General features: G+C 39.1%; 3 protein-coding genes across 6 annotated transcripts in view; 1 reads left to right on the forward strand and 2 right to left on the reverse strand.

Moving 5' to 3' along the window:
• Positions 1 to 1797: 1797 nt before the first annotated feature.
• enoph1 (enolase-phosphatase 1) lies at positions 1798 to 10113 on the reverse strand. Its single transcript, XM_080046791.1, has 6 exons — positions 9772 to 10113; positions 8364 to 8465; positions 6250 to 6452; positions 5451 to 5583; positions 4740 to 4863; positions 1798 to 3454 (listed from the first exon to the last, which is right to left on the reverse strand). Exons 1-6 carry the CDS (start codon positions 9853 to 9855, stop codon positions 3315 to 3317), a joined length of 786 nt encoding a protein of 261 aa, XP_079902917.1. The 5' UTR covers positions 9856 to 10113; the 3' UTR covers positions 1798 to 3314.
• Positions 10114 to 11452: 1339 nt separating this feature from the next.
• On the forward strand, positions 11453 to 22683 carry hnrnpd (heterogeneous nuclear ribonucleoprotein D). Of its 3 annotated transcripts, none has more exons than XM_080047057.1 (8): positions 11453 to 11919; positions 13842 to 14010; positions 14663 to 14824; positions 17104 to 17235; positions 17781 to 17880; positions 19890 to 20045; positions 20731 to 20830; positions 22530 to 22665. In XM_080047057.1, exons 1-7 carry the CDS (start codon positions 11750 to 11752, stop codon positions 20796 to 20798), a joined length of 957 nt encoding a protein of 318 aa, XP_079903183.1. In that variant the 5' UTR covers positions 11453 to 11749; the 3' UTR covers positions 20799 to 20830; positions 22530 to 22665. The 3 variants fall into 3 exon arrangements, with proteins under 3 accessions (XP_079903183.1, XP_079903184.1, XP_079903185.1); XM_080047058.1 differs by lacking the exon at positions 22530 to 22665 and adding an exon at positions 21575 to 22496; XM_080047059.1 differs by lacking the exon at positions 20731 to 20830 and having other exon boundaries at positions 22530 to 22683.
• A 1423-nt stretch (positions 22684 to 24106) lies between these two features.
• The window catches only part of LOC307265357 (vesicle-associated membrane protein 8), a 3237-nt gene continuing 1325 nt past the window's right edge, over positions 24107 to 26018 (reverse strand). For both annotated transcript variants that reach the window (XM_080047060.1, XM_080047061.1), the window contains exons 2-3: positions 25878 to 26018; positions 24107 to 24258 (exon numbers count right to left, since the gene is read on the reverse strand). The exon at positions 25878 to 26018 is cut by the window's right edge and continues 30 nt beyond it. In XM_080047060.1, the coding sequence (XP_079903186.1) occupies positions 24121 to 24258; positions 25878 to 26018 (279 nt within the window). In that variant the 3' untranslated portion in view covers positions 24107 to 24120. The remainder of the gene's footprint in view (positions 24259 to 25877) is intronic.

The following is a 26018-nucleotide window of genomic DNA, read 5'->3' on the forward strand; positions in this document are numbered from 1 at the left end:
TATTCTAAACAAAACAAATAAGTCTACTCTGCAGTTGTAGACTATTGACAAACATAACAAAACAAAACAAATAAACAACCTGTCATAGACTAACTCCCTGGAGCAGTACTATATCCCCAGGCTAAGTAACAACAAGCAGCCAGATATCAATTTGTTTCCATAAAACCTTCCCGAATTACAAAGAACTCTCAGTTTAATGGAACAAACTATATCTGTCAGAATAAAGGGACCACCCTCGACCCCACACTAATGATCATCTAATTACGTACGTGAGACTTTTGTTTTTGACAGTGTAAATTCTCAAACACCAAAGGCTGAGATAGGTTTGTCTCTAGTGCATCTCCCCAAACACTACAGGTTGAGACCCCAACGTGGGGCCCGAACAGGGACTTGAACCCTGTTCAAACCACTCTATGTAAGCCAGTAGTTACCTTACTCGTCTCTATGTAAGCCAGTAGTTACCTTACTCGTCTCTATGTAAGCCAGTAGTTACCTTACTCGTCTCTAAGTAAGAACAAATATAAAACAAAATCAGCTGTTTATATTCACCTGATTTCAAGAAAGCCTCGACTCGCTCAGGCTCTGGATTCCGTCACCCCTCTCCGTCCAAGTCGAGTCTGCAGACAGCCTCTTTTGTAGCTCTGTTTACTGGAGGTCTTTTGTCGAGAGATCTTGGACTCCCCCGTTCACGGTGCAGGCTCTTCTTGTCCAGAGAAGAAGATGTTGGATCCGGCTCGAAGGACCATTTGTTACTAGAATTATTTCATCAAACTACCCAAGTATTTGAATAATTGAAACTGAGTCAGGCCTTCTTGGAAGCAGGTGAATTTACTTGCAAACAGCAGCAAGGGTCAAACAACAATGTACCACAAATGGGCTTACATGATTGAATACATCGAATGAACAGTGTACAGAGATTATATGCAAGAGAAGTTGGTGTGTGCGCAAACACATACTAAGTTTGGTGTGTCCAGCCCTTATTTTTGCTGGCGAAAGCAGAAATGTTTTAATTAGGCATACATTCCCAGAAATTCATCTCAGCTGGTGTTATCCTTCATACAATGTCTGATAACAGAATATGGGGAGTGAAGCTACTGTGCACATGAATGCGTCATACCTCTGTATGGGCCAAAATCTTATTAGGCTTCAAGGCTAAACAACAAACTTGTAGCAAAACACTTTGGAGTTCTCAGGTTCTGGGACAAAGTTCAATAGGCAGAAAGCATGTATTGTGCATTAAAATATTATACAATAAAGCAAATTAAATTCTGTTAACATTTACAATAAATACTGGAAACACAAACAGCCAGCCTTGCTCTTTTGTGTGTGTGTGTGAGTGTGTGTGTATTAAGACAAACAGTCGAACACACACATTTAGAGTCAGTAGATGAGCTCCTGTGTGAAACAACTTGGTGTTTTTTTATTGGAAGCAAAGTTTCATCATTTCCTGAATTTACACCAATTAGGCTTCACACACACACACAGAACTCAGACATTTTGGCAAGTACGATTTTGTTATAGGTCACTTTCCAACACCAACATTACACTGTGATGAAAGACAATGGCACGTTTAAATAGACAGCATTCACCTGCGTAGGGGAAGGGAGAGGAGCATGAGGAGGAGACTATAGTTATTTAAGACATTTTGATACAGTTTTGAAACGAGAACTTTGTGTCTGGTAGCACCACTGGCTTTCACTACTCTCTAGAACATTTATAAATGTTTAACAGTTTAACCACGGGGTAAAACGTACGCACACATTTCACCTCTGCAACACACACATGTGGAGGGAGGGAGGGGGGGAGAGAGATAGAGAGATAGATAGATAGAGAGATAGATAGAGAGATAGATAGAGAGATAGAGAGATAGAGAGATAGAGAGATAGATAGATAGATAGATAGATAGATAGATAGATAGATAGATAGATAGATAGATAGATAGATAGATAGATAGATAGATAGATAGATAGATAGATAGATAGATAGATAGATAGATAGATAGATAGATAGATAGATAGATAGATAGATAGATAGATAGATAGATAGATAGATAGATAGATAGATAGATAGATAGATAGATAGATAGATAGATAGATAGATAGATAGATAGATAGATAGAGAGATAGATAGATAGAGAGAGCTTAATGTGCAAGTAATTGGGTGCTTTGTTTTGGCAAAAAAACTAAAAATTTACTTTCAGGCCAATAAAGCCTATTTCAATTTGAAAGAGAGAGAGAGAGAGAGAGAGAGAGAGAGAGTGAAAGGGAGAGAGAGAGCGAAAGAGAAGGAGAGAGAGAGAGAGAGAGGGGGAGAGAGAGAGACAGAGAGCGAGAGAGAGAGCGAAAGAGAAGGAGAGGGAGAGAGAGGGAGAGGGGGAGAAAGAGGGAGAGAGAGCGAAAGAGAGAGGGAAATAGAGAGGGAGAGAGAAAGAGAAGGAGAGAGAGGGAGAGCGAAAGAGAGAGGGAAAGAGAGAGGGAGAGAGAGCGAAAGAGAGAGGGAAAGAGAGAGAGGGAGAGAACATGAATTGAAAATGTACAAAATACAACACATACATACAGTCGGAAAGTTTAGGTCTAGCGTCGGAGAGGTTTAGTAGTCATGGCAACTGGCAACCAAGAACGGTTCATCTAGAAAAGGTAGAAATGTAAAAGGTCGTGTGCAGCTTCAGGATTATTCACTTTCTCTTTTTTGATTATTTTTCGGTTTCGTTGCTGCTGCTGCTGCTGCTTGCGCTCCGTAGATGTGTTTCCATACAAAGGCATCCTGAAAGAATATATTAACTTTACTACACTTCCTGAACCGTCAACAAAAAAAATGAAAAAAAAACATCAGAGAGGGAGTGTGTGTGTGTGTGTTTGTGTGTACGCTTGTGTGTGTGTTTGTATACCCTTGTGTGTTTGTGTACGTTTATGTGTGTGTGTGTGTGTGTGTGTGTTTACTTGTACAACAATCTTTGTGAAAACCAATTTGAGTGTTAGATCTAAGTGAGGATTTTTTTTTCAACCTTTATTTTACCATATTCATTTGTGTGTGTGTTTGTGTGTGTGTACTCTTGTGCGTGTGTGTGTGTTTTAGTGTGTTTGTGTACCCTTGTGTGTGTGTGTGCTTTTGTACTCTTGTTTATGTGCGTGCGTGTGTGTGTGTGTGTGTGTGCTTTTGTACTCTTGTTTATGTGCGTGCGTGCGTGTGTGTGTGTGTGTGTGTGTGTGTGTGTGTGTGTGTGTGTGTGTGTGGGGGGATGGGGAGGCATAGAACAGAATAGAACAGGACCAGGTCATTATATAAGGCCTTCTCTCTCTCTCTCTCCCACTGTGTTAGTCGCGTCCCGTTGGTTCCAGTTGACTGAATGATGTAATGATCTTATACTGCGCTCGCTCGTCGTCCGTTAGCTCCATGTTTCCCGGCCGCACCACCACCAACACGTTCACACCGGCTTCCTCCGCCGCTTTGGCCTCTAAAACACACAAATACACAAGCCAATATTATCTAGGCGACTGTGGCTCAGGTGGTAGAGCGGGTCGGGCCTACGATCGAAGGGTTGGCGGTTCGATCCCCGCTCTGCCACTTATGTCATGGTTGTTGTGTCCTTGTGGGCAAGACACTTCACCCACCTTGCCTCGTGTGAATGTCGATAGTAAGCTTAAGTTATTATATTAGTTATTTATTCTATAGTACTTCTTCTTCTTCTTCTTGGTCTTCCAACAGGTGCATTTCCCCAGCACTTTTCCCAGGTATGTACATGTCCGTTAGACCCTCAAGGAAACACACAATGTGTTTTGTTGGCAATGTTAACAGTTCTGTTTGTTTGTTTACATAAAAACCTCCACAGGACAGCTTTTTTTATTTTTTTGGCATTTTTATGCTTTTTTTATTGACAGTGCAGAGAGACAGAGGTGAAATGGGGCAGAGAGGGGAGTGACATGCAGAGAACGACCGCGGGCTGGAATCGAACCCGGGTCTGCTGCTGGGCCCGGCCCGGGAGGGGGACGCCTTACCAACTGAGCTAAAGGCGCCCCCAGGACAGGTTTAACTAGACTAACAGCTTTGTGATGAGATGCTCGGAGCTAAATGCCAATGTGCTGGTGTATAGCAGCAGCTGCAATGTTTATCATCTTAGTTGAGTGTCAGTGAGGGCTGAACGATTTGGGGAAAATATCTAGCTGGGATTTTTCTGACAGATTTTGGGACAAAAAATTTTTTCTTAATTTTAGAGTAGAATTCATGCTAAATCTCACATATCATATAATTATTATATAGAGGCAACAAATCACAGTATCTAATGTATTTCAAAAGCACAACAACATCTTCAAAGACCAGGGTTTTTCCTGCATAGAGAAATGTTTTAGTGGTTTTATGCCCCCCCCCCCCCCCCTCCAAAAGGAAAATCACCAGAGCCAAAATGACAAAAATTGAGAATATATTTAGCTACTTAAAACCTCTCCAAATGTGTTCCTAGTTCAGCCCAATACAAGTCATCCTTCTTGTAGGGCTGGGCGGTTAATTGCATTTCAATTTATATATTACTGCTTCCCTCCATCATGAAAACAAAATAATCGTAATAAAACGATCATTGAAACTCCTCCTTTCTCAACCCCACACCGCTCTTAAAATTCACAAACTTTGCGCCTTAACTGTTGCAGTCCCGACCCCAAAAAAGTTGTTCCGTGTTCTCACCCCCCAAAGGCCCATAATGAGCCAGGAGAAACCCTGAAGACATTACACTGCCGACACACACTCACCTCGAGTGACGTCGGTCAAGAAGGTGATTTCTTCCGGTTGACATCCGATCCTCTCTGCGATTCTCTCGTAGCTTTTTCCTTCTATTTTGGCTCCTATACTGGTGTCAAAGTGACCGTCGAATAACTGGAAGCATTTACAATGAAACATATTAGTATACTAACAATAATTAACTTTATTAGTACAGCACTTTTCATACAAGAAATACAGCTCAAAGTGCTTTACAATATAGAAATGACATGCAGAGAGAGTCCTTCGGAATATGAATGTTAAAAATATTTCTATTTCTTACATTAAAATAGGAATAAAATTGAAATAAAAACAGGGGGAATATAATTTAAATATACATATATATATATATATATATATATACACAAATGACGTATATTCATATACTATAAGCCAGAATATCTATAAACATTTTGAGTTTACAGTTGCCAAGATAAAATAACAATTAAAAATAATAATAACAACCAATACAAAAATGCGCCTTTATGGGTGCTCCGGTGGCGTAGTGGATAGAGCGCGTACCACATTGGCTCCGGCCTTCGTTGCAGTGGTCGCGGGTTCAAATCCGACCCGTGGACCTTTACTGCAGGTCATCCCCCCTCTCTCTCTCTGTCTCCCCATTTCAACTCTGTACTATCTAATAAAGCTTGAAAATGCCAAAAAATAATCTTAAAAAATTATTAAATAAATGCGTCTGTACTCACATCTAAGACGTCTCCCTCCACAGAGTATCCAAACAGCAGCTTCTGAGCCTCCACGCTGCCCGAGGAGTAAATGAACACTTTGAGTCCCTGAGCTTTCCACCGTCTGATGGCTGGAACTACGTCCTGATAGACCCTGCAGAGACAAGACACAGCAGCACAACATAAACCTCATTTAAATTACTTATATCACGCTCACTTAAATTTGATATATTTCTGTAAATTTTTTACTTTTTTAATGCAAAGTGCTGAGTGTGTGTGTGTGTGTGTGTGAGTGAGTGAGTGAGTGAGTGAGTGAGTGAGTGAGTGAGTGAGTGAGTGAGTGAGTGAGTGAGTGAGTGAGTGAGTGAGTGAGTGAGTGAGTGCGTGTGTGTGTGTGCGTGTGTAAGTGCACGGGCGCGTGTGTGTGTGATAAACAGTTTCTCTAGACCTTGCAGAATCATTACCATTTCCTGTACATTACCGATCTGTGTAAATATATTAATAATGAACCAGCAGTAAGTGAGTCTGTCTGTCTGTCTGTACATATGAGTGAGAGAGTGAGTGAGTGTGTGTGTCTGTGTGCACATGTCTGTCTGTCTGTCTGTCTCTGTCTGTCTGCGTGTGTGTGTGTCTGTCTGCGTGTGTGTGTGTCTGCGTGTGTGTGTGCTGTACTTACTCGCCTTTTATCCTCCCTGTAGAGTAGGCAGCCCTCCACATGTGTCCCTGTCTGTCTGTCTGTCTGTCTGTCTGTCTCAGTCTGTGTCTGTCTGCGTGTGTGTGTGTCTGTCTGCGTGCGTGTGTGTGTGCGTGCTGTACTTACTCGCCTTTTATCCTCCCTGTAGAGTAGGCAGCCCTCCACATGTGTCCCTGCAGCTGTTTGAGTGCAGTGGACTTCCGGTCTGCGGCCATCTGCCAGAGCACATTATCCACCACCTCCCTGATCGCCTTCTCCTCGTCTGTGTGCACCGTCTGGTCAACGGCATGGACCGCACACGCACGGTTCTGACGCATGTCCTCTTCGATCTACACAGGCAGACAGACAGAAAGGCAGGCAGTTAGACAGAAATTAAGGCAGGCAGACAGGCAGGCAGACAGACAGAAAAAGGCAGGCAGACAGGCAGACAGACAGACAGACAGACAGACAGACAGACAGACAGACAGACAGACAGACAGACAGACAGACAGACAGACAGACAGACAGACAGAAAGAAAGAAAGAAAGAAAGAAAGAAAGAAAGAAAGGCAGACAGACAGACAGACAGACAGACAGACAGACAGACAGACAGACAGACAGACAGACAGACAGACAGGAGAGGGATATTAGATTATAGCCATGGTAATATGGTCTGGGTTAAGCAAAATAATATGGAGTAATTTTTTAATTGCAGGATTTTTTTTTTTTCATTATTTTCTTACATTTTATATTGACCAACTCAAGAATCAAATCCAATCGAAAATGTTGCCTTCTTTTTGTACATATAACCACAACCGTTATGCAACACTTTAAAGTACACAGAACGGCACACGCACACGATTCTGAAGCATGTCCTGTTCGATCTACACAGACAGACAGGCAGGCAGGCAGACAGAGGGGGATATTAGATTATAGCCCCATGGTAATATGGTCTGGGAGTGCCGGCAGTTTTTATTTAATTGTATCTCCTTCCAACCAAGGCAAGTATTGAGTATTTTACTTTTCCTGTCCTAAAGTACATTGTCGTCTTGTAATGTACTGTCATGTAATGTACTGTCATGTATTGTACTGTCATGTATTGTACTGTCATGTATTGTACTGTCATGTATTGTACTGTCATGTAATGTACTGTCATGTATTGTACTGTCATGTATTGTACTGTCATGTATTGTACTGTCATGTATTGTACTGTCATGTATTGTACTGTCATGTATTGTACTGTCATGTATTGTACTGTCATGTAATGTACTGTCATGTATTGTACTGTCATGTAATGTACTGTCATGTAATGTACTGTCATGTATTGTACTGTCATGTATTGTACTGTCATGTATTGTACTGTCATGTAATGTACTGTCATGTATTGTACTGTCATGTAATGTACTGTCATGTATTGTACTGTCATGTATTGTACTGTCATGTATTGTGTTCTGCTACGAACGGAATGATTGATTCAACTCATTTGTTTGAGGTTTATCTTCTCACAATCAATATTTAAATCAAGAGGATGTGGCCTTTTGTCATCAAATTTAGTCCATATACAGTATAATCACAAACCCTATAGAACACTTTAAAGGTGCAGTGTGTAATATGACATCATCAAGAAAGTTCTACAAAGTTCTAGAATGCAACACTCCCTGGGTAACCCCAACCCAAAACCAAAATTCTACACACTGCAGGTTTAAAAGTACACCAATAGTTTTTGCTTTTTTTTCACTGAGACTGCAACTTTGAATTTTCCCTTTTTGTCGAAAGAAAAAGACATTAGATAGATCCTTAACTTTAAATAAGCCTGTTATGAAAAAGTGTGTGTGCGTTGGTGTGTGTGTATGTGTGTGTGTGTGTGTGTGTGTGTGTGTGTCAGTGTGTGCGTTGGTGTGTGTGCGTTGGTGTGTGTGTGTGTGTGTGTGTCAGTGTGTGCGTTGGTGTGTGTGCGTTGGTGTGTGTGTGTGTGTGTGTGTGCGTGCGTTGGTGTGTGTGTGTGTGTGTGTGCGTTGGTGTGTGTGTGTGTGTGCGTGCGTTGGTGTGTGTGTGTGTGTGCGTTGGTGTGTGTGTGTGTGTGTGCGTGCGTTGGTGTGTGTGTGTGTGTGTGTGTGTGTGTGTGCGTGCGTTGGTGTGTGTGTGTGTGTGTGTGTGTGTGTGTGCGTTGGTGTGTTGGTGTATGTGTGTGTGTGTGTGTTCTGCTTTTACATTTGATTAAATCCGTCAATTCGTTCTAAAATAAACCACTGAACCACCGACCTGTTTCTTTAGGAGATGGACGTCTTGTTTGCACTCGTCTTCCTCCCAGTGACACGAGAGATGATCCTCCAGATGCTCCTTGATGTACGGGAACAAGATATCCTGGAAATCACAACAACACCACGGAATCAGAATCAGAATCAGAATCCTTTATTGACATTGTGCAGTGTATAACAAAATGTTAGCAGCATCCAAGTAAATGGTAAATGGACTTGACTTATATAGCGCTTTCTAGACGATTTTTCTCAGCCCCAAAGCGCTTTACATATCTTACCACATTCACCCATTCACACACACACTCATACAGGCGCTCTCTGAACCATCGGGAGCAATTTGGGGTTCAGTGTCTTGCTCAGGGACACTTCGACATGTGGCGGGGAGACGGGGGATCGAACCTCCGACCCTGCACTCCAGAGGCGATCTCCCTACCCACTTCGCCACTGCCGCCCTCACAAACACAAAATATTAAAAAATAGATAAAAAAAAAAAAAAAAAAAAAAGCAAGGGAGGTTAGGGGTTTGTTAACAGAGAGAACATTGATCGTTCTAACCTACGGACTCCTGTACTGGGAAGATATATATTTTCTTTTAAATATTCCTTATTGTACATTTCTTCGTACTCTTAAAGGTGTAGTCAGCGATTCTAGAGAATACTTGTTGTCTAAATCACGTTGTCACAAAAAAAAAATCTTGTGTTAATACACAGCCTAGGCTCTGTAAACTGGTATGTAAACAAAGGGGTACACCACAGAAACATGCTCATGTACAGAGCCTAGGCTGTGCAATAACGCTGGATTTTTATTTGCAGCGCACACACAGTACGGACAGGTAGCGGATCATGAGGAGATATTCACTGATTTTGACAACAAGCGTTCTCCAGAATCACTGACTCCACCTTTAACTGTAATGCCGTGTTCAGAAGCCATATGGGAGGGGTGGCATCTCCGGTATCTGCTGAACCCTAACAGCTGTACCAACGCCTGTTATTACAAAGTGTGGTTTAGTGAGATCTCTATGTAAAAACTCATGCATATCCAATATAGGACTATTCTTGTATATTGATTCAAATTAGTTTAATTTAGTTTAATAGTAGGCCTACATTAAAAGACTATTGTATTTGTATGTGTAATATCATGCACTTCCTTATCGCAAATAACTAGGTCAGACAATCTTTAACAAAGCTTGTCCTAAACCCTGAATTTCTCAGTTGTTCTAAGAAGAACTCGGCGGGTTAAGATTTTGACGTGCACGTTAATAATTACCGATTAGAAACTTGTAATTACGACGTGCCCTGAACGCGGCATGTGGTCTGTTTTTAGCAGATTCTGATCATTACATTTCAGTCGACTGTACGATAGGGACTAACGCTTTTAAATGAATACGCATCAACTACACACTATTTGACTCACCTTTACAAATGTGATCGGTGTGGTTGTTCCCTCTATATCCAGTAAGAGAACACTGGTGGAGGCAGGAATGGAAACAGAGGCCATTTTTATATATTTAGCAGCAGAGAGAGAGTGTGTGTGTGTGTGTGTGTGTGTGTGTGTGTGTGTGTGTGTGTGTGTGTGTGTCTGTGTGTCTGTGTCTCTGTGTGTGTGCAGCTGCTGAGCTGACGTCACGCCCGAGGTTAAACTGACGGTGTTGTAGAGGCACGTGAACGCTGGTGCACAGGTGAAACTGTAGAAAAATCCAAAAATATGATCCACGCGCGGATAAAGGAACCTGGTTATTTGTTGCTAGCCATCACCTCCACACACACACACACAGCTAACTGGCTAGACTGGAGGCTCTGATGATTGTTCTTCGTTTAAAATACGGTTTGCAAACCGTTTATTGGCGCATTACCGCCACCTTCTGTTCCGGAGTGTAGTTGAATTATTATTATTTTTTTTAATTATTATTATTTATTATTTAAAAATGATTATGCTGCTGTGAATTCTTTTTAGTGCAATATTATTTTGTATGTGGATTTTTTATTTTAGCCCGTTTTGAGGTATTTGTATTTATTTGTATGCTTATTTTGTCTAGTAGTACGTACTTGATTTAGTTATACATTGTGAGCCAGTGGTATGATAATTTCGTTCATATGTGCACACTTATTACATCATTATAGTGTTACAAGCATAGACTGTATGATTAAAAGCAATAAAATAAATCAAAAATACAGTTTTGAAGGCGCTACTTGAATAAAATTGATTTGCCCTCTCCAGCAGCAGGTGGCGGTAGTGCACCTTATAAACGCTAGGTGCCGCCCACCATTAGACAAAAGGAAGAAGACAAAAAAGCCTGTCTGATGTTTCCCTACTATATTTTCCAAGTTGTATATAAAGCAAAAATAAAAATTTACCACAGTATTAACCTTACTGTCAACCAAGTCCATTCTCCTCTCTCTCCGGTGTCTAGCTTGCTGTATTTGCCATCATCATATTAAGCGCCAGTGCCTGACTCCTGGAACAAGTTACAGCAACAAATTAAAACGAATACCTTTATATCCTTTACTCAATTATAAGGAACACAGGAAGCTAATATAAATATGAATTATTGAGCTGTAGAAAAGGGGTAGGATTAAATAAGTTATACTTCTTCCTACTCCTTTTCAGGCATATCAATTCAATATGTTATTTGTTTATTTTTGTTTATGCTTTTCATTTTGTTTTGTAAATTTTGATATGTCAGAAATAAATTGAATCAATCAATCAATCAATCAATCAATCAAACATACTATCTTAAATCTACCAAACTCTACCTGTAACTGTTTTGATTAGGCTATATTGTACTTTTACCAATTTAATTTGAATTCCAGACATTCTACACCTCTGTGTAAATGTTTCAATTGTTTTTTTTGTCTTTATCAGTTGTTGTGTATTTTATGTATTTGCATTGTATATTGTGTATGTGTTGTTGTTTCTGTCTCTCGACATCATTGCAAATGAGGGTCACCCCTCAATTGACACCTCGAGTATAAATAAATGTTAAATAAAAATAAAATAAGCGCCCCTATGTTATGAGCTGTCAGTTCCACCTGTCGCTCTGGGGGTGGCGCTGCCGAGCTAACGTCGCTTTAAAACTGCGAGAGAGAGAGAAAAGCCGCGAAGAAGAAGTAAAAAAAGCGAAAGAGGCTGCGATGATAAAAACAACATAACTGCAACTAATTTCTTTCCTTTCAAATGACAATTTAGCGTAAGATAGGAATTACTTCACAAGTTTATTTACTTCGACTACCTCGGGCTCTAACTAACTCCAGGAGTCACCGCTAACGCTCTATGGCAACAGGAGGATACTAGCTGTCAAAATAGTTAGCCTTAGCTTAGCTTCTACGACGTAGCTTTGAGTTGTTGCGACAACTTTACTCGGCGTTAAATTGACAAAAATAAATTAGAAAATATGTCGGATGATTATGAGTTCAGTGAGGACACGGGCATGATGCGGATGGAGGATGACGGGGAAGGGAACAGCGATGACCCGATGTCTTTAGCCGGAGACGTGGGCCTGATGACGGGGGGCGAGGCGGAGGGATCACGGATAGACGCCAGCAAAAACGAAGAAGATGAGGGGTAAATGTCAAAGTGTTATTTCTTTAAACAGCCGTGGAAAAAAATTAAAAGACCACTCCAAAGGTTCAGTGTCTCTTGTTTTTCTATGTATAGGCATATGTTTGAGTAGAATGAACATGTTGGTTTTATTTTATAAACTATTGACAACATTTCTACCAAATTCACAATAAAAATATGGTCATTTAGAGCATTTTCAATAAGTTATGTAGAGATGAAGATTGAAGAAAAATCCAGACTGGTCTCTTCATTTTTTCCGCGGCTGTAGGTCCATGAGTATTACACACCTTTTTAATTAACTTTTTATTTTTTTCCTTAACATTTACGTTTTTGTTTAAACAATGTCCTTAGAAACCTGTGAAGTAGAGTACGCCATATTAGTTGTTAATTTATTTTATTTTGTCTTTTGTTTGTTTGTGTGTTCACTTTTTCAGTTGTGTGTTTGTGTCCCCTTTTAAAAAAGAAAATCAAAAAATAAAGTATTTAAAAAAAGTATTACCTATGAAAATTACCCACCGCTGGAAACTGTTTATAATTTCAGCGCTATCATTTCCGTTTGTTTATGTTGAACAATGATTGACATATATTGTTTATCCATGAACCCCCTTGCCACTATGTAACTATGTGTTTTACTTTTTATCTAAATATATATATATAAAATAAAGTAAATCAAAATAAAGTAAATGTTTCAGTACTTCAGTTGTGTGAAGTGTAGCTGAAAATCATACTTGAGTAAGAGCAGAGATATTACCAAACTTTTTTTTATTATTTTTTTTCATTTTCATTATTGAAACCATGTGTGTGTACAGTGAAAATATAAGGGTCTTAAATGACATATTACCAAATGCCATGTTATACGTTTTCCCGGTACCGTGTGTGTGTGTTATCATTTGGAGTTTTACTATGGGTCCACTATCTATTTAAATGTGTAATATGTCATTTGAGAAACCCTTATATTTGCTCTAGTCTGTACACACTACACATGGCTTCAATAAAAAAAAATGTATTCAACGAATTTGAGCCCTATGATTTCCGTTTGTTTCTGTGGAACTATGATTTGCATATTGTTTGTCCATGAACCCCCTGGCACTAAGCAACTGCATGTTTTTATTTTGTATAATAAAAAGTAAATATTACAGTATTTCAGTTGTGTATAGAGTAGCTGAAAACCCATACTCGAGTAAGAGTAGAGATAAGCACACTAGAAAAATGAAGCGTTCCAAGTCCCAAGTCACATATTAAGACAATTTGGTTAAATAAAAAAAAAAGTATATGATTTTTAGATATTTTATATAGGGATCTGTGATGTACTTTTAACTAAAATGTCTCCAATGTGTGCCATATCTTTTGGTTCTATGAGGATGAAACACTCCAGTTGTGCAAGTGCTTTAAGAAGGGAATCGTTTGTGTTGCTAAGTTTCTTGGTCAAGCCTGGGAAAGAAGGCAGAATATTTTGTTGAAGACAGAGCTGTAAAATAATCTGTTTTCTTTTGTATCAAATTGAAAATTTAATGAATTTTATATTTGTGTTCCTATCTATCTATCTATCTATCTATCTATCTATCTATCTATCTATCTATCTATCTATCTATCTATCTATCTATCTATCTATCTATCTATCTATCTATCTATCTATCTATCTATCTATCTATCTATCTATCTATCCATCTAAGTGCTGTCTATCTCAGTTATGTTACATTCTTGCCTTTTGTCAACAATGCTTTAGTTTTAACAATGCTGTCACTTTGCATCTATCTATCTGTCTATCTGTCTATCTATTTATCTATCTGTCTGTCTATCCATCCATCCATCCATCCATCCATCCATCCATCCATCCATCCATCCATCCATCCATCTATCCATCTATCCATCTATCCATCTATCCATCTATGTTTTCCTTACATTCTTCCTCTTTGCGTCTACAGGAAGATGTTTGTGGGCGGGCTCAGCTGGGACACGACCAAGAAGGACCTGAAAGATTATTTTTCTAAGTACGGCGAGGTGGTCGACTGCACGCTGAAGCTGGACCCCATGACGGGACGGTCCCGGGGCTTCGGCTTCGTGCTCTTCAAAGAAGCAAACGCTGTGGACAAGGTATTCTTCCTTTCGAACCTTTATTCATACAGGTAAATCCCATTGAGACCGAAGACTCTTTTACAAGGGAGACCTGTTTTCCTTTCCCACGTTACCATTCACACACGCATTCATACACCGATAGCAGCAGGCTAACTATCTACATTCACACGAGGCAAGGTGGGTGAAGTAGTGTCTTGCCCAAGGACACAACAACTATGACACAGGTGGCAGGGCGGGGATCAAACCTCCAACCCTTTGATCATCAGCCGACCCGCTCTACCACCTGAGCCACAGTCAAACTGCTACCATACTCAGCGTTTCACAGTACAGGTGAAACTCATATAATTAGAATATCATGCAAAATGAATCGGAATTGAGGCAAGAATTCATGCAAAAGGGGCCCAAACCAAGCACTGAGTACATATGCATGATTATACTTTATAGAGGGCCCACATTTCTGTATTTAAAATCCCTTTTTTTTATTGATTTCATGTGATATTAAAATTTTCTGAGATTTTGAATTTGGGGTTTTCACAGTTTGAAGTATGAATAGTTTTCTTTTATTATGAAAAGTCACCACCTACAGTTTGATAAATTGTGTATTAGCAGTTCAAATGTGTTTTATTCAATCCGACACCCTTTTTGTTAATCCAATGTTTTCCTGGTAAAGGTCGTCACACACAAGGATCACAAGCTGAACGGGAAAGTGATCGACCCAAAGAAAGCCAAAGCCATGAAGAGCAAAGAGCCCGTCAAGAAGATATTCGTGGGCGGTCTCTCTCCGGACACGCCCGAGGAGAAAGTCAGAGAATACTTCAGCACCTTCGGAGAGGTACGGGGATACTTTAGCTGCTGCTTTGGCACTTGTTCAGACAGGCCTTCTAGATCCATGTCTATGTACTCTGTATTATATTGTATAGTATTATATTGTACGTTCTTAGGAAACTCTTCTTTGTAACAGACTCTGTATATGTGTCGTTTTATTGTATTTTATTGTGTTTTTTAATGTGAAGCGCTTTGTGACCCTGGTCTGCGAGAGGCGCTATATAAATAAACTTTACTTACTTACTAAAGCCCCTATCTCATTGGGCTGCGACAGTGTGCGACAAGTTGGAGACACAAAATTGCGACAAAATATGCAATTTTCACTTGCAGTCTCACTGAGTTGGTTCCTCACGACACGTTTGCGAATGTCCTGCCCAACACTTGCCAGGAGGTCGCATTTATGTCTCGAGAACGTCTGGCAAGCGTCAACGACCGTCTCATTTTTGTCTCAAATCAGTCGCAATTTAGTTTCATAAGTCGCCAACCCCTCGCAAAGTTGTCTCGCACTTTCTGACTCGCGGAGACTAAATTGAGAAGGGTTTGCGACGCGTTGGAGACATCTGCGACCACTCTGAGACTGTTTTGAGACAAATTTGTCGCACACTTTTTTTGAACATGTTCAAAATTCATGCGACAGGACTGCGCGGCTCTGCGACTTATGCGAGGAAATTGAGACCTCCGCGAACGTTTGGAGACAGTTCAGAGACTCGTTTGCGAATGAAGTCTCCAACTTGTCGCAAACAGTCGCAGCCCAGTGAGATAGGGGCTTTACTTACTTACTGGAAAATGTTTAAAAAAAATAATCTGTTTATGAATTTATTATTTACAGTAGGAATTTATCTTCTTATTATTTTTTATTTAGTTGTTAGGGACGGTGCATATTAATGAACAGCTGTAACAATTACAGCAAAATTGCTAGTTTACATCTGTTGTCCCCTAGGCAGGTAACGGAGAAAGACAAGTTACAAATAGAATACATGTACAAATACAAAGGCGCAAATAACACAATACAATAAAAGAGCTTAAAGGTGCAGTGTGTAATATGACATCATCAAGAAAGTTCTGCAAAGTTCTAGAATGCAACGCTCCCTGGGTAACCCCAACCCTTTCGAATAATAACAGAAGCTACAGTGGCCTTCAAGGACAAGACCAATTCTAAATTTTAAACAATGCACCTGATGACATTCCAACTATGACACTTTCAAGATGGCGGCACTAGGCCTTGGTCCAAAATATGCAGAAATATGGACATATATGAGATCCTTTCTAAGGGAAAAAAAAATAATTCAAACATTTTTTTTCAGCTATTATGCACTAAATTAAAAGTATTTATGGATATTATAATTATTTTCTACAAAATCTTATAGGAAATAAAACCCAACATTCTACACACTGCAGGTTTAAAGGTGGTCACATACTTGGTTTTCTTTTATCCACTGTTTGAGGTGTGTTTTGAAGGTTGCATACGTTTGTGAGTCTCTTATTAATTACTGTATTGCCTCGTTTACACTGCAGTATAGTTCAGTTTTGTACGGAACTGTAACCCTAATATCTGGCTTTTTGTTTCCACTGCTGACAGTACCGTTACTCTCCCCTTTTGGGACCGCTTGGTACGCCAGCGAAAGGGTGACACAAATGGTTACGGGGCACAGTTTGCTTAACTTTCGTACCCTTACCAACTTTTGAAAGTGAAAACGCAGATAATAATTGTGAGCCACCGAACTGTGCCACTCAATGGAAACTAAGTGTAAGATCAAATCAAATCAAATCAGTTTTATTAGTTTAGCCCAATATCACAAATAGACATTTGCCTCAGTGGGCTTTACATTCCATACAGTACGACACCCTCTGCCCTTAGACCCTTAGCTCGGCTGAGAAAAAAACTCCCCGTAAAAAAAACCTTTATCGGGATTTTAAAAAAATTGGGAAATCTCAGGGAGAGTTGACAGAGTAAGGGATCCCTCTCCCAAAATGTCCTTTTATATATAAACATAATTGCTGTAGACTTGAGGTCTGCTGCAACCCTCAGTTCTTTTAAATCGAGTCTGAAGACTTTTCTGTTTCCATTTTAACCTGTACTTTTTATTTAATTTAAATGTTTTACTTCTTTTCATTCGCTTTTAAATGTCTTCTAATGTGTTTTATGTATTTTAATCTTGCCCCTGTAAAGCACTTTGAGTGGCCTTGTGTTTTGAATTGTGCTATATAAATAAACTTGCCTTGCCTTGCCTTGCCTAGACGACTAAAAACTAATTTATTTAGTTTATTCATTGTTATCGTGAACAGTTGGAGTCTATTGAGCTTCCCATGGAAACCAAGACCAACAAGAGGCGGGGCTTCTGCTTCATCACGTTTGCAGACGAGGAGCCGGTGAAGACGATCATGGAGAAGAAGTATCACAACATAGGACTCAGCAAGGTACACACACACACACATACACACACACACACACACACACACACACACACACACTGCCCTGTTTCTCTCAATAAAACTGTGTTAAAGCTATAGTGCGTATCTTTTTCATATAAATTAATGTCGCTTACGTTTAAGCCATCGCCAAATGAGTTGACAGAAAGTTGATTAAAGCCTATAAGCTCCACAAATTTTCTTGACAAATGTCTCAGTATGGTGTGTCCCCCCCCCCCCCCCCCCCGCCCCCATGATGTCCCCCCCCCCCCCCCGCCCCGCCCCCCGACACTGGTGCAGGAGCTCAGAAAAATCCCAAGATGAAAAATCAGTTGTTGATTCTACTGCTAAGAAAAAACCAAGACGTATAGCAGAGAAGGTATAAAATTCATGCGTGATCACCGACGGCTTTACCTCATGTAGATGCACCGACAGTGTTGTTGTTTCTCATTGGGGGGGGCGACAGAAGTTACGCACTATAGCTTTACGTATTAAGTTGTCTTCTCTAACTCATCACTGAGGTATTAAATTAACTTATTTAACTTTACTTTCAGTGTGAAATCAAAGTGGCGATGTCGAAGGAGCAGTACCAACAGCAGCAGTACTGGGGCGGACGCGGAGGATACTCGCCCAGGTCGCGAGGCAGAGGAGGGGGTGAGTGCACACAAAAATACTCAGGTTGCGTTCCGAATCGAATACTCTTTCTTTTTTCTATTCTACATACTACATCCGACGATAAAAAGAATCTAGTTAGGATGCAGTAGGCATACTATTGGGACATACTTTTACTCTCTTATTTCATCATAACATTGCGCCTTGATCTTGCCTCTTGCTTTTATATCCATCGCATCCCCGTTTGTTTTCATATGGAGGCTTCGTCGATGTGACGTCACTTCACGTGCGCACCGGATTGTGGGTCAGAATCGCCCAAATAGGATGCAGTTTTCAACACTAACAATCTTGGCCGCATGAAGTAGGACATCCGGGTACTTCTAACCATCCTAAATCTGGCCACAAGAATCGGGACATCCTAAATCTTTTTTCTACATACTATATAGTAGAAAGTATGCGATTCGGAACGCAACCTCAATTTTTAATTTAATTTTGTATTTTATGTGAAGAGAAATTTTATTTTTCTACGGAAGCCGAGAATGGACATATTTAGAATTATTATTTTTTTAAAACGACCTTTTTTTCTTCTTCATATCGAGAGATAATGAAAATAGGAAGAAATTATCTTGTTGTGAAACTGAATATTTATTTTGTTAAACATAATTTTGTTCTTTTTAACTTTTCAAATAGTTGTTATAGCTACATGTGGATTTAAAAAAAAATAAACATAAAAAAAATAAGTACATTTGAAGTGAGGATTACTCGAATCGATTACTTATGTCCAACTCTATTTATTTTTATTTATTTATTTTTATTATTTTTCCAGTAGACACTGCCCATCTCTATTTAGTATGTGTAAAATCTGGAGAGTAAAGGTGACAGGTTGTGGTGTTATGAAACGTTGTCATGTACTTGTCAGAGCTCCAGTAAAAATCGGCCTCCACCCATGAAATAACCGGCAATAAAACCACAACCTGTGCCCTGTATTTCTGTCTGTAATAAAAGCTTAAAGCTGCTTGAAACCCTGCCCTGCCTTCCAATCCTCATATTTCCCAAATATTTAGTATGCCAGAAAAAAAATTAGGATGTCCCAATACATGCAAGTCAATTGTAGTATGTTGAAAATACATACATGCCCCACTAACTTCAATTGCATTTTGGAGTATTCGTCTTTATTCTTGACATTTCTTGGCATAATGAAAAGAAAAATCTTCTTTATCTGATTTTTTTTTTCTCTCCTGTGGCCCTAAAACTCTTCTGTCCTTTAGTATGTAGTGTAGTAAAAACAAAAAGAGGATGTGATTTGGAACGCAGGGCTGGTCTAAAACGGTAAATAAAATAATAATATGTGATATAATATATAATAGGCTTTCACTGTTTTTAGGGAATTTTTCAGGCAGAGAACTGCTGTGATTGGTTCAAAAATACCTATTGTGTCATAAGAAGCAGAGCAGAGCCCATAGCCTCATCTAAACCACATTTCTGTAAAGTGTATCAAACTTAAATGACAATATCTTTAATATTAATTGATGAATTTACTCTTTTCAGATGCTTTACTATCATGCAACTAACTCCCCAAATTACATAATAAGGACTTTGTAGATTTGGGTTTGACAGTTACAAGGGCTTTTAAAGGGACACTGTGTAATATGACATCATCTAGAAAGTTCTAGAATGCAACGCTCCCTGGGTAACCCCACCCCTTTTGAATAATAACAGAAGCTACAGTGGCCTTCAAGGACAAGAACAATTCTAAATTTTAAACAATGCACCTGATGACATTCCAAAAACATGGATTCCTCCATAAGACTTGCCCGCTCAATGTACAAAATGTAATATTAATATTTGTAATTCTCCGCTCAGGAGGATAATTCAGATTATTGGCAGAGGTGATTTTACACCAATGAGGACATATTTATGAATGAGGATATTGATTTTAGCTAATAAATTACTTAAAATGTTACACAGTGTCCCTTTAAAATGTGTAATAAAAAAAATGTCCAAAATTCATGGGATTAAAATTTGTGCTGATTTTTTTTTTTTAATTTCAGGTCCCAATCAAAACTGGAACGCGGGTTATGGCAACTACTGGAATCAAGGCTATGGGAATTATGGCAATTATGGTTACAATAATCAAGGATATGGCGGATATAGTGGCTATGACTATCCTGGTTACAACAACTATTATGGATATGGTGACTACAACAGTAAGAAATGCCTTGAATAAAACACCCTGATCAGATACAGTTTCATGTCAGTTATTCCATTTGGTTTTCTTTTAAATTTTAAAGGTGCAGTGTGTAGGATTTATTGGCATTTAAAAAAAATAATAATAATTGAGAACAGACTAGACATATAATATTCATCATAAGTTTGTTTTTAATTAGTGTATAATCACTTGAAAATAAAAGTGTTTATTTTATTTCCTTTTTTAGAATGAGCCTTTATATCTACATAGAAGCAGGGTGCTGAGGCCGCCATGTTTCTACAGTAGCACAGAAAGGACAAACTCAAAGGCTATTTGCCTTTTTATATATAGTGGGTGTCCTGGGGAAATGCACCTGTTGGAAGACCAAGAAGAAGAAGTACTATAGAATAAACTAAACACATCTTCACCTCATCACTTGATATTGTGGAAAGACTTGAGGCAGTGGTGGATGATGCCATCTTTAGTAACTATAGCTTCTTGTCCTTGAAGGCCACCGTAGCTTCTGTTAATTCTCCCAAAGGGGAGGGGGTTAGCAAGGGAGCGTTACATTCTAAAACTTCCCCCGACTTGATGCCACTAAATACTCTCATATGACACACTGCACCTTTTAACTTTTTTCAAATTTTTTGGGAAAATTTATAAAACAAAATGTCTGAAATCACATTTTGTACCTACACCTGTAGATCAGTCTGGTGGATATGGCAAGTCGCCACGCCGTGGTGGTCACACCAACTGTTACAAGCCGTATTAAAAGAAAAGAGGAAAAAAATCTTCTTCAAGTAGGTATGTAACAAAAAAAAAAGAAAAAAAAATTAAAATACACTTACACCTCTTATATTGTTAAATTTAAAGTAGTTGAATTGACTTTGCTTGCCTGGTTTGTTTGGTTGGTTGGTTAACATAATGTGTAATTGTGTTCTCTTTGTTAGATTACCTCTCGTGCTTTACAGTAGTGACAGTAACATAGCGGCTACAAGTCATGTGGCGATTTATTTTAAACAGCCGGCCTTCTGCTGAAACACTTTTTGCACCTTCAATTTTTTTTCTTCCTTTTTAAAAAAATTCTATAAAGGTAAAGTACTGCTGCTACCACTACAGTAAATGGATAACAACAGTTAAAGGTGGAGTCAGTGATTCTGGAAAACGCTTGTTGTCAAAATCACTTTTTTGTCAAAATCTGTGAATATCTCCTCACGATCTGACTGAAAAAATGCCAGTGTTAATACACAGCCTATAGGCTCTGTAAACGGACATGTTGCTAGCTATACGGTGGGGGCCCCCTTTGTTTACACACCAGTTTACAGAGCCTAGGCTGTGTATTAAAACTGGACTTTTCCAGCGCGCACACACAGATGTCATATCACGATCCCCGTAGTCACTGATTTTGACAACAAGCGTTCTCCAGAATCACTGACTGCACCTTTTTAAAGGATAATAGCCTACAAGGTAAAACAAATCAAAACAAATCAAAAAAGGTAAAAGTACGTTGTGTCCTAACTCTGACATACCTTGTTTGTTACCTGCCAGCGGAGCCTTCCTTGCAGGCCATGTGTCGCTGCCTCTGCCCCCCAGATACTGTCTCAGGGGCCCGCTCATTATGCGGACTGGGTACGAGATGCGTGTACGCTCTCGAATGCTGCCATTTGGTATGGTTTTCCAACATCCTGTCATCAGAAATTCTCTCAAAACTAAAAGCAATATGGGGGATACACGTCCAGCTTTTTTATCACCTTTCTTTCCCCCTTGATTTTTTAATTTCTTTGCATAATGTAAAAATGTAATTTAAAATATATATATACACATGTAATTGTCATTTTTTACAGGCCCACCCCAGCCGCACACAACAAGTAATGATTGATACATATGTAAAATGAACTTATTTGCTTTTCAAAGGATATGTACAGCAATCTCTGGACATTCAAGTTCCCTTTGTTAATATATATTATATATTGCATTTTCTAATCTTAATTAAAATGCTTGTTTTTCTTTACTTGTAGCCAGTAGTCCATGAGCTAAAACCTGGACGCAACAGTGTCGAGGGGGAAAAGTGCTTTGGTTAACTTTGTGTGTAAATGTAATGTATTGCTATTTAACAATATTGTTTTTGTGTTACTCACACAGCGGTGGAAAAAGAACTACCTCTTTATTGTTAATTTTCTTGTAATGACTTTTCCCTTTTTAATACAAGAATATTTTAAAATGTCGCTGAAATTTGCATGTAAATGTAAATATGTAATTCATTTTAATGTGTATATTTTTTTTTGGGTAATTTTTTTTTTTTTTTGGCTTGCACTTCAGGACTTCTAGCTTATGGACTAGCTGTTATATATGTTTAAAAATTAATTATTAATCGTTTGTCTTTTTCACATTGGACAATTAAAACACGGGGGATTCCTATTTCCTAATTTATTTATTTTTTTAATATAATTTAACACCAAAAAAATGTGATCTAATAATTTTTTTTTCGTGTTTTTTTTTATAGGTGTCAGAGTGATGTGATTGACAGACAGACAGACAGACAGGCAGACAGGCAGACGGACGGAGTGGCTGGAATCGTTTGGCAAAGAGACATGAAGGTTTTCCAGCAACATGTCACTAGCTGATTGTAAGAGAATAACAGATAACAGGAAAGCACTTTGACCTACAGAGCAGTTCATTATATAATATATTTACCAGAGTGTATTTGGTGTGTCTGAAAAAAAAATCTGAAAAAAATAATAAGTTTTGATGGTTTGCATTTATTTAGCTCACTGCTAACGTTTCAGAAGTGTGCCGTTCGTTACTCAATCATCTTGTTTTTTGTATTTATTATTATTATTAATCTTTCATGCTATTTTGTACGGAAGTTTATTTGGGCCACGGGAGAGAAAAAAGTTATAGGAAGACATTTTGAAACGTTTTAATTACAATGTTGAGAATAAATGGGACGGTTCCAGACTGCGGTAAAGTTGGAAAGATTTTGACAAGATTCAAACTTCCGGGATCAAGACGACCTTTTTTTCTCTCTCTCTTTCGTGGCCATAATTCTCTTCCGTAATTTCGTGAATTTACTTTCTTTGTTAAATTATAACTGAACTATTAGATGGAAGTTGGAAAAGATCACACAGATATATACGCAAAACTGTGCTAGCAAAGTAAAAAATTAAATCAATTTTAAAAATATGCGTTGTTACAATGTTCGCTCTTTATCATAAAGTCATCAGTCATATATAATACATATGTTATTACAGAGTTTTTGGCAGTCATAGACATACAGTATCTATTATATTATATTATATATATATATATTCACACAGGTATTTAGACATGAAGAAATGCGACATATTAAAAATAATAAACACTCGTTTGGAGTTGTGATTCTTTGAGTGTATTATTGCGTCACATTCTCATGACTGTTGGAGTGTTAAAATAAGTATTTCAGACAATTTTTCTAACATTTTTATCTTCACAAAATTTGCTTATTTTTTTCGCTTAGTAAGATAATTAACTAGCATCCAGATGTTAAAAAAATCACATACACTTTGAATTTACACACACATTTAAAACATCTCTTGTTTGAAATGATCAGAGACCTCCTGGTGAAGAAGAGCCATTAAAGCTATAGTGCGTAACTTTTTACATATAAATGAATGCCGGTTGCATTCAAGCCATCGCCAAATTAGTTGACATAAAGTTGATTAAGCCTTATCAGCTCCACAAAACTCTCTGTATTTCCCAGTATGGCAGCGTTTACAAACTGGTGTGTCCCCCCCCCCCTGACACTGGTGCAGGAGCTCAGAAAAATCCCAAGAAGAGCCCCAGAAATGTTTCAGTTATTGATTCTACTGCTAAGAAAAAAACCTGGAGGTACAGCAGAAGGTATAAAATCCATGTGCCATCACTGAAGGCTTTACCTCATGTAGATGCACCGACACACAGTGGTGTTGTAATTACTCAGAATTCCTCATGGGGGGGGGAGTGGGGGGACAGAAATTACGCACTATAGCTTTAAAATGCTCAATAAAAGCTGTACAATAAGCCTTATGTGCTTTCAGTCCTGAGTTAGGAGTCCATGGAGAAAATAAACAGATTTTTTAAATGACGTTGGTGGCAAAGAGGATGATGAGGACAATGATGATGGCCACGATCACTCCGATTATGATCATCATCTTAATGTTCTTCCACCAGTATTTCCGTGCGACTCGCGTGGACGTTCTCTGGAACGAATCGGCCTGGAAAAGACACAAAATGGAAGCCCGATAAAACACCAGAGATGGGAGAAGTACCCAGACGTTTTTACTTCAGCGATTCTGGAGAACGCTTGTTGTCAAAATCAGTGAAATATCTCCTCATGATCCGCTGTCTGTTTGTACTGTGTGAACAAAAATAATCCAGTGTCAATACACAGCCTAGGCTCTGTAAACTGGTATCGCGACAAAGGGGGCCCATCGTAGCTAGAGCCTGGACTGTGTATTAACTATTAACACTGGATTATATTTCAGAACACACACAGTACAGGACAGGTAGCGGATCATGAGGAGACATTCACTGATTCTGACATAAAGTAAATTTGACAACAAGCGTTCTCCGCAATCGCTGACTCCAACTTTAAAATAATTTTCGTTAGTGTTTAAATGTGTTGGACTTCTACTGCAAATAATGGAAAAATTGCATAAAACATTTTCTTTCTACAGCACAACTGGAACACCACACCTGAATATCTGACACATATAATGAATATCTGACACATATAAACCCTCGATTGCTTTGTGCGTGATGTAGGGACCAGATGGGGCGGAAGAAGAAATAAAGTTTTGGCAGCTTTTTGGCCCTTGTATAGCAGATTTCACAATTGTACAGTAGCCTACCCGAAGCAATATACTACATGAGGCACAAACTACATCTTGATCTTTAAACACCAGAGTTTAGAGATAGGCCCAGTGTAAGGCTGTGTTCTAAAAGTCCTACTAACCTCCTACTCATACTCATTTTGACGTCAATTTGAGTATGTGGCGGTTGTGTATGCGAGTTTGTGTAAGCGAGAAATGCCCGGATGAGTACTAACTTCCGGAAGGATTTTGTGTATCGATCAACAGGTTACTTTTCCCGTACTCAACCGCCCCACAATGCATTGGAAGTTTTTTTTTCATTCTTTATTTCTTCTGTATACTTCAGTGTAAACGGTCCGACGAACCTCACATACACAATCGATGGTTAAGTAGACAGTATGGAGTATATACATGTTGAATATGTAGGAGGGAGGACGTTAGTAGGGCTTTAAGTAGACAGTATGTAGTATATACATGTTGAGTATGTAGGAGGGAGGACGTCAGTAGGGCTTTAAGTAGACAGTATGTAGTATATACATGTTGAGTATGTAGGAGGGAGGACGTTAGTAGGGCTTTTCCAACATAGACTAACCCTGCATTCCGAATCGCATACTTTCTACTATATAGTATGGTAGAAAAAAGATTTAGGATGTCCCGATTCTTGTGGCCAGATTTAGGATGGTTAGAAGTACCCGGATGTCCTACTTCATGCGGCCAAGATTGTTAGTGTTGAAAACTGCATCCTATTTGGGCGATTCTGACCCACAATCCGGTGCGCACGTTAAGTGACGTCACATCGACGAAGCCTCCATATGAAAACAAACGGGGATGCCCCGGATATAAAACCAAGAGGCAAGATCAAGGCTTAGGCGCAATGTTATGATGAAATAAAAGAGTAAAAGTATGTCCCAATAGTATGCCTACTACTGCACCCTAACTAGATTCTTTTTATCGTTGGATGTAGTATGTAGAATAGAAAAAAGAAAGAGTATGCGATAGTGTTGCGTATATGGTCCACTCACAGAAGCCTGCAGGTCGTCTGTCTTGCCTATGAGGTCATCCAGCCTGTCTCCTCTCTCCAACACTTTGCTGATGTTGTCTTTCAGGATCACTTTCACCTCGTTCACCTGACTCTGAACATTGTCCATCTTAGCCGAGCCAGA

This window comes from Ammodytes marinus (genome assembly GCF_949987685.1).
Source record: "Ammodytes marinus genome assembly, chromosome: 18".
NCBI classification, from domain to species: domain Eukaryota; kingdom Metazoa; phylum Chordata; class Actinopteri; order Uranoscopiformes; family Ammodytidae; genus Ammodytes; species Ammodytes marinus.

Bases quoted from the DNA above. Each gene is read 5' to 3' on its own strand.
- enoph1 (XM_080046791.1), bottom strand. From the start codon at position 9,855: ATGGCCTCTGTTTCCATTCCTGCCTCCACCAGTGTTCTCTTACTGGAT. The intron at 6,453-8,363 runs GTCGGTGGTTCA...CTGCCTGTGTAG, and splicing joins TCCATCTCCTAAAGAAACAG to ATCGAAGAGGACATGCGTCA. The intron at 4,864-5,450 runs GTGAGTACAGAC...AAATGCTTCCAG, and splicing joins TGGAGGGAGACGTCTTAGAT to TTATTCGACGGTCACTTTGA.
- hnrnpd (XM_080047057.1), top strand. From the start codon at position 11,750: ATGTCGGATGATTATGAGTTCAGTGAGGACACGGGCATGATGCGGATG. The intron at 14,825-17,103 runs GTACGGGGATAC...TATCGTGAACAG, and splicing joins ACTTCAGCACCTTCGGAGAG to TTGGAGTCTATTGAGCTTCC. The intron at 17,236-17,780 runs GTACACACACAC...CTTTACTTTCAG, and splicing joins ACAACATAGGACTCAGCAAG to TGTGAAATCAAAGTGGCGAT.